Raw genomic sequence first — 8,506 nt, 5'->3', positions numbered from 1 at the left:
GGGCATATCAGAGCATCAGTACCAGTGGCTGCTGATGTACTCATATCAGGGTTAGTTCCCCCAGAAGGGCAGAAGGACATCACCTTGCATAAACAATCTACAATCAAATATCTAACAACATTGGATTGCCCTCATGCGTGGATAAAAAATTCACAATGGTGGGATCAACCCAGGGCTGGGTAATTAGTATTTAGCAGGACTTAAAACAGTTTTAAAAGCAACCTGCAATGTCTGAGCACATGTAGCTATCACATAAACAAAGTTGTGAGAAAACAAGTAACAAAGATAGAGCCAGCATGGTACAGTGATTAGGGTCTGGGAGAATCAGGTTTAAATCTCACTGTGACATGGAAGCTTGCTGGGTGATTTTGGACCAGTCACACATTCTCAGACTAGCCAACCTCACAGGATTGTTGTAAGGATAAAATGAAGGAGAGGAGAATGATGTATGTCTCTTTCGGTCCCCTTTGGGGAGAAAGGCAGGGAATAAATGTCCTTAATAAATCTGAGGCAGAGTGGGACAAACTGGTCAGTTGGTTGGACTGAGGAGGGGAGGAGAAAAATGGATGATTATGTAGATTGGGGAGAAAATAAAAAGGTGACCAGATGAGTGGAGAAGGAAAATGGGTGACAGCATCCTCGAGCTCTTGTGCGTCTCCCTGTTTTATAATAAAAATACAACATTAATAATACATTAACACTTTCACCCTGACCTGGATAGCCCAAATAAGTCTGATCTTTGTCGGTCTCAGAAGCTAAGCAGGGTTGGCCTTGGTTAGTAATTTTTTTTTTTTGAAAATTTTTTTATTGGGTTAGAATCCATTATTTTTACATTACATTCAATTTTCCCCAATTTTTCATTTCTAACCCCCTCCCTTTCCCCCCCTTTTATTGACTTCCAACAGCTTTCCAACCCCTTGTCCCTTTTCCCTTACTTCTATTTGATTCCTCTATCTAAAACAAATATATATTCTCCTTTATTCTAAGCAGTACATCCTTAACTATTTTTAATATTCTATACCCAAACTGTAAGTCCTTATTTCCATCTTGGATAGACAATTTATCCCAATTTCTATAATTCAAATATTTCTATAAACCATAAACCATGTAAATCATACATTCATTTAAGTCAAACAATTTAACTTATGCTCCATATATTGCTATCTTCTTATAATAATTCAATATAATTCAATATAACTCTCATCATATAGTCAATCAATTTGACTCGTCTTTATCCTTAGACATTCAGTTTGGTGCAGGCCTTGGTTAGTAATTTGATGGGAGATCTTCAACAAAGACGTGGGTTGCTGAGCCAGGCAGTGGCAAACCACCTCTGTTAGTCTATTGCCATGAAAACACTGCCAGGGGTCACCATAAATCAGCTATGACTTGAGGGCACTCTCCACCACCCCTTTCCTTTCAGCAGCTTTCTGTAAGACATTAGTTCTTTCCCATTAGCTTTTACTCTGGCCATTTGCTGCCAGTTGGAATAGGATGTCATAGGCTTGCCATTTTCTGAACTTACCTATTGGTACAGAGTTTCCTGCTGCACCTGGTGATCCTAACCAGAAGACAAGGAGTCCCACATGGAGGAAGCCAACCAGTGTCTTCATGATGATGCTCCAAAGTAATCAGTTTGAATAGCCAAGACTGTTCCAGGCTGGATTTTAAACTCAGACAGGGCTAGATTGCCAGAGGGAAAGGTATGTCCTTTCCTCAGACAAGATGGTGTGGCCTTGAATCCTTATATTCACTGAGTGTCCTTTGACCTGGAGGTGGTATACAACAAGCCCCTGCCCCCCCGGCATTCTAAACCAATATAACAACTGGTCCCTCAGGGCACCTCTTCTGCAAGTCTAGAAAGCCCCACAGGAGTTCCCAGAGAAAAAGGACAGGTCTGAAGCCTCCATTTATTTCCTTGACCAGATGCAAATATGAACGCGGAGGGTGAGTGTGCAATGGCAGAGGTTTGTCTGCTGGAGGGAGTGGGTCAGACCTGGCATTTCCAGCTGAATGATCTCAGAATAGGTGTTGGGAAAGACCTTCTCTGTGTGAACAGAACTGAGCTTGATGGACAAATGGCAGGATGATGTAGCTTTCTATGTTCAGCTACTACTTCCCATAATCACATTCAGCTATCATTGAATGTAATGGAAGTTTGGTAGCTGGAAGAAGAATGGAAGTTTTAGATGGGAAATTGGTGTTCCTATCAGGATGCAGATACAGGATTAAATGGAAAACAGAGGAAAACCATTTAACCAACCTAGAATAGCACAGATCCTCTCCTCTGTTTCAGTGATGGAAGCAAAGAAGCCAACTCTGTAGTCTGATCTCCTGTTTCAGGGGTGTTAATTCTGGCTCAATACAAACTTCCATTTTCATCTTGTCTCAATGTCTGAATGGCTGATTTACACAACACAAAGTCCTCATCGCTCATTGTGCCATTTTCATTCATCCTTGATTGAATGTAATTCTAATACAAACCTTTCATACCATTTAGCACCCCATGATGCTGCTGAGCAGAACTGTGAAAGTCTGTGAGAATCCAGGCAGTGAGAATGTTATAAACCAGCAAGGATGGGCATGACTTGCACAAGGGGATCCCATCCTTTTCGTCCCACCGGCTGGGCCACCGCTTGCCAGCCAGATGCCTACCTGCAGAGCTGCCTCGAACAGCTGCCTGGCTCATGCAGTGGGGGCAGCTCGAACTCCTCCGCCCCTCCCTGTCCATCCACTGTGCTGCCACCTCAGTCTGCCTTATACACGTGGCACAGCGGCTGCAGCTCTCTGCTCCTCCCGCCTGCCTGCCTTCCTACCTGGCACATGTGATAGCAGTTCTGCCTCTCTCTGTCCTTTGCCCACCAGCTTAGGGGGTGGCAGCAGCTCCTGCTCTTCCATCTGCCCCACAATCACCCCAAGAGAGATGCTCCATTATGTAGCTGGTGCTCAAGCAGACAACATTCCTCTTTTGGGGGGTGGATTAAACCCCCTTCCATTTTGAGGAGTTTTCACATTTTTCTGCAATCCTGGGGGGGAGCCTCCCAGATGTGCAGAAGAATACCCGTTATCTGAACCAGGCCCAGTTCTCTGAGTCTATCGATCCGCATCGGGCCAGATTCAGAATTAGATACAGGCAATCAAAGTATCCCCATTGTCACGTGTGAGTTGGATGACACATCAAGTAGATGATTTCCTCACCCCATTCTGTCCTGCTCAGGTGTGCGGCTACCAGTTCTGACAAGAAAAGGAACAGATGGAAAGGAATGTACCCAGAAAGCAGTCAAGGAAATATGTGGGGTTTCCCCCCTTTGTAGAAATAGCATTCTAAAAGTCATTGAAAGATGACCATCAACCCTGACTGAATTGCATTGTAGGTCAGTGATCAGTATCAGAATACAAGATTAACAGCGCAATCCTAAGAAGAGTTGCAACCACTGACTTCAGTGAACTTAGAAGGATGCATCCTTCAAACAAAGTCCTCATTAACAATGGTGAATTAGGGCTCCTCCCTTTTGTGATCCAACTCCGCCCTTTGTGAGAACTTAAAATATAAATCTGCCACGTTCAGAAGTAGATTCTGAAACTCCATGAAGACCATGAGTACCCTCTTCCTGGCGGGTCTCCTGGCCCTTTGGACCCAGATGGCCTTTACATGTTCTGTGCCTCCAAGTGGTAAGTTCTGTAGGAAACGTCCTCCCCTTTCATCTTTTAGGAAAGGTCATCGTTTCGGCACTGGTTCCGTTTGAGAAGTTGCTTTAAGTTATAGTTCTATTAAGGGAGGAAGAGAGATGCAACCTACTGTGACTTACTAGGCTTAAAGACTTTTAATGGATGCTTATGCACCTGCTTCTTCCAGTGTACAAACAATTGGTTTCAATCGGCTTGGACCTGAATAGTATTGCATGATAAATGCGTTTTTAATGGATGCATCATCTTCTTCCAATGCACAACACTAAATAATATGGCTCAGTGCTAGAGCGCATGTGTTGCATCACGAGGAGATGCTAGCTTCAGTCCTGGGCATCTTTTGTTAAAGGTTGCAAGTGCTGAGAAAAACCCATCTGTGGCTGAGGCCACAAAAAGAGTCTCTCATTGGACTATAAAATACTAATGGGCCAATATTCTGACTCACTATGATATACCTTCATATGTTCACCCCGAATCTGAATTCTCGATTGTACCACTTCAGACTGCAGGTGAGTGCTCACATGGTGGTATGTTCCCTAACTGAGACTTCCACATTTGGAAAACTGGCAAGTTAGAGAGGAGGTTAGGCTAACATCTCTTTTCCATGATCCGTCCTGGAAATAGAATAAGCATTCTCATAAGAAGTTAGCAGTGGAAGGACTGTAGCTAATTTCCCCTCCTTTCCAATGTGCAGAATGTTTTGTTTGTTTGGAGGAGCACTCAGTCATTGGAGTCTCCGTGGGCATCTGGAAGTGGTCCAGCTGTCTCTGTTGGATGGCCTTTCTTAGGTCTTTGTGCCACTCTTAGCATATACTGGCATCTCAGTTCAGTTTCTGATCCTGCAGCCTTTGACTGCTTAGGTAAAAAGTTCCAAAGCCCAACAATAACTGTGACCATTTTTTTAAAATAATGTCTCAAGGATTTTTGTGTTTGATTCACCCAATGCTTACCATTTGTGTCTCATTCACCCTCATTATGGCATTTGGAAAGGTGCTAACAGTGTTGTTCTTTTTATTTTTGTTCCAGACAAACCTGGTTATTGTCCCCCAGCTCTTTTTAAGTGTGTTATACCAAAAGTTGATCTGTGCAGTATTGATTATGACTGCCCAGGAGACCAAAAGTGCTGTTACTTCAATTGTCATAAAGTTTGCAGAGATCCACGAGGTACTGTATATGATTAAGTACATTACAGGAGCCCATCAGCTCCTGTAATTCTTTGTCAGCATTTTAAATTCTTCTTTTACTGTGGCATTTTAATCAATTAAACGAGCAAGCTGAAAGTTATCTATCTCCCCTTTGCAATCTATAATAGAATTGGCACAACTGAAACATTTTCAGGCATGTTTATAACTTTGGGTTTCATCCATCCATTCTGCAAGGACACCATAATAGAAGACCTGGGGCTACCCCATCTTAATCTTGCAGTAACTCTACAAGGAGGCAGCAACTTGTTAAAGGCCACCAAATGCACTTTGTGGCCAAACAGGGTGTGATTGGAAGGAATTCACAGAATGGGTGCCTCCATGTAGCTCTAACCACCTCCCAACTCTCCTGAGAGATGAAGAAGGACCAGAGTTGGATGCAATTAGTAAGGTTGCTGCTTAAATCAGTAGGAATCATCCCCTTCCTCTCTTGCATGAGCTCTTCCATTAAAGGAGCAAGGATATTATGACATATACCCAATAGAGAAGGTGCAGATGTTAGACCTAAGAACCCTCTTGGAGAAGTCTCAGTGATCTGGGCCAGTTTCTGCAAAAAAGGGAACTGTTCCCAATTTAACGTTTGTTCAAACCTTTAAAAGATTGGGTTCAAGAAAGATATGTCTGTAAAGTATTTACTGACAGGCAGTGCAAGTCTACATACAAAATAAAGAGGGGCATAGCATCCCATGTTGTCTCCTATTCTAGTGCATACTTCTTTCTCCTTCTCAAAAAACCCTTCTTTTTCTTTCATATACAAAGTTCACTCTTATCTTCCAATTCCATGGTGTCCTGTTCAGCCTTGATTCTCAGGAGAACAAGATGATGTCAGACAACAGGACACTTGGGCTTTATACAACCATAACTAATGCAAACAGCTCAGACACCAGTGTGATTCAGCATTGCATAGTGCAGATACTAGTGTTTTTCTGTATCTTCACGAGGCTGAGTAAATGATCACAGCAAATGTTAGAGTCAAAGGTTGCCAGACTGGTGGGCATCCATGACAATGTGTGCAAAAAAGTGTTGGGGGAACAAATTTAGCCATCTTCCCTCTTGGTACAGCCCTCCTAGGCCACATCCCATCCTCCGATATTCAGGACCATCTTTTTACATGAGCAGAAAGTTAGGGGGGTTGGAATAAACCTGTTCTAGGCAGGGCTTTTTTTCTGGGGAAAGAGGTGGTGGAACTCAGTGGGTTGCCCTCGGTGAAAATGGTCACATGGGCTGGTGGCCCCACCCCCTGATCTCCAGACAGTGGGGAGTTGAGATTGCTCTCCGCGCTGTGTGACACTGAGGGCAATCTCAACTCCCCTCTGGAGATCAGGGGGCAGGGCCACCCGCCCATGTGACCATTTTCAAGAGGTTCCGGAACTCCGTTCCACCACGTTCCAGCTGAAAAAAAGCCCTGGTTCTAGGAATTCCTCATCGTAACATCTAAGAGTTTCTCTACACAAGGCATCTTACATAGGGACGCTCAAGTGAAAGATCTTACACTTGTCCTCCCATTGTGGATACACACACACTGCTAGAGAGATAGAGTACACTTGAATATAAGACCACACTGAAAATGTCACTTGAACATTCCCATCTAAGATGTCTTGTGTAGAGAGACTCTTGGAGACTGAAGTGAATTCAGATCTTCCCAGCCCAAGAACAATGCTCTTCCCCTTCTCCACAATAGTAACATCCAGTCGTGACAACCAGTGGCCTTTTTGTAAGAAAGAGCATGCCCCAAGGAGTCTGCTGTACAGCATATTTTAGGAGGAATGGAGCCTACACAATATATATATGAAAAGAGAACTGAGATGTTCAAAGACCACCATTCAGATATTGCTTTGGGCATGCACATTTGCAATGTAGTCAAAAATAAATATACAAATGGTTTCTGGATATTAATCATTCTATCATATTTTTGTTGCAGAGAAACCTGGGAGCTGCCCCACATATGAATATTTCTGTAAACAAGGTGGTGATCTTTGCACTAATGACTATGACTGTCCAAGAACAGAAAAGTGCTGTGCCTCCACTTGTGGAAAGAATAAGATCTGCCTACCTGTAAAAGGTGTGCCCCATAGGCCGAATTCAAATATACAGTAAAGAGGCTCACATACTCTGAACGTGCGTTGAGCTGTCTTTTTAAGGTATGTGTTGCTTTAGCACATTAACAAAGCCAGTGATGTATGTCAGGGCCCCCCAACATGGTGCTTTTGGGAACAATGGTGCCCACTGACATCTTTTGTGGTGCTTGCCAAATGTTTTTAGAAAGTGAGCAGGGCCAGGTGGGGCTTTTGCCCAGCAGAGCTTCTGACTGGCCATTAGAGATTTGGTAGTATAGATTTTTTTAAAAAATGGTTTGGCAGCAGCTGCCACTGTGAGACTGAAGGAAGGAAGGACATATTTTTAAAAAGTATATTTATTTTAAAAAGCATCATGTTGAGCAAAGCTTTGGACTAAAATGCTGAAATGTTACTCTCAGAATTATGCATAACCTCACTTCTTTATATTTTGTGGCTGGCTCCACCTATTGAGGCAGCCATTTTGTGCTTGCTCACACCCTCCTTTATTAGAATTCTAAAGGTGTCTGCAGGCTTTAAAAAGTTGCGGATCTCTGCTGGAGATTTGGATATGCATGCTGCCTCTGGCTGCTGGATTCCTACCACAGCTACCTGTGGAGAAATATTGTAATGGTGGCTGAGATGGGCTGTTTCTGTTTCAGGTACTCAGCTGTGGGACACCTAATTCCCCACCAGATGAAGAAGAAGTGGCAGTGAGAAAGCAGGTGTAAGAGGTGATTTATGAAAGAGTCCCCATAAAATTGAAGTAAAATTATAAAATAAATAAAAGATGACAATCCATCAGACTGTTTAAAGAAAATTTATTACATTTTTCAAAAATGGGCTACACACTCCAAAATAGAGCAAGGCACGAGTGCAGTTATACCTTAAAGATCAACAAGATTTCCAAGGTATAACCTTTTGAGAGTCAACATTATCTGATGAAGAGAACTGACTTCTGAAAACTTATACCCTGGAAATCTTGTTGGACTTTAAGGTGCTACTGGACTCAGATCTTGCTCTTCTATTGTAGACTAACACAGCAACACACCTGAAATGTTTCAAAATAGTTTTTTAAAAAATTGTATAGGTCCTTGACAGTGATTTCCTTCAACAGAGTTATAACCTATGATGACCTGGTAAGCTTTATCCACAAGCCAGTGACATGTTGGTTTTTTTCATGGGAATGTCCTTGGCCTATTGGTTCAGCAGAAACTTATTCTGGAAAAAATAAAGTGGAAACAAGACCTGTGATTCATACAGAAGAACAATATGCAAGTTCAAAGGCCACACACAAAAAAGATCAAGTGAAAATAACAACCTTAGCACTTACTCCGCTGGGTAGGTTTATTTATTCATGTATAACCAGTGCTTTATTTGTAAAATAAAAACTTGCAGTACTCATATATAAGGTTGCAGCAATTTCCACTAATATCCCCCTCAGGACTTGGGAGACTTCCCCAAAAAGGTGCTCGGACTCCGTACCGGTTAGAACCACCAGACACCCCAAAAGCTCTGCTTATAACGTTGCTATGCTGCCTCTCCAGAGACCTTGTAGAGGTG

General features: G+C 42.7%; 1 protein-coding gene across 1 annotated transcript; it reads left to right on the top strand.

The window, feature by feature from the left end:
• Positions 1 to 3,596: 3,596 nt before the first annotated feature.
• LOC129330411 (waprin-Enh1-like) lies at positions 3,597 to 7,674 on the top strand. Its single transcript, XM_054980439.1, has 4 exons — positions 3,597 to 3,672; positions 4,714 to 4,851; positions 6,811 to 6,944; positions 7,606 to 7,674. The coding sequence occupies exons 1-4, from the start codon at positions 3,597 to 3,599 to the stop codon at positions 7,672 to 7,674; spliced, it is 417 nt and encodes a 138-aa protein (XP_054836414.1).
• Positions 7,675 to 8,506: the final 832 nt, after the last annotated feature.

Source organism: Eublepharis macularius, chromosome 5 (genome assembly GCF_028583425.1).
Source record: "Eublepharis macularius isolate TG4126 chromosome 5, MPM_Emac_v1.0, whole genome shotgun sequence".
NCBI classification, from domain to species: Eukaryota; Metazoa; Chordata; class Lepidosauria; order Squamata; family Eublepharidae; genus Eublepharis; species Eublepharis macularius.
The sequence above is the reverse complement of the archived record's forward strand: the minus strand, read 5'-3'. Positions and strand labels throughout refer to the sequence as shown.

Excerpts from the sequence above, each read along its gene's own strand:
- LOC129330411 (XM_054980439.1), top strand. The coding sequence starts at position 3,597 with ATGAGTACCCTCTTCCTGGCGGGTCTCCTGGCCCTTTGGACCCAGATG. Across the intron at positions 4,852-6,810 it reads AGTTTGCAGAGATCCACGAG|AGAAACCTGGGAGCTGCCCC; the intron begins GTACTGTATATG and ends TTTTTGTTGCAG. Across the intron at positions 6,945-7,605 it reads AGAATAAGATCTGCCTACCT|GTACTCAGCTGTGGGACACC; the intron begins GTAAAAGGTGTG and ends TTTCTGTTTCAG.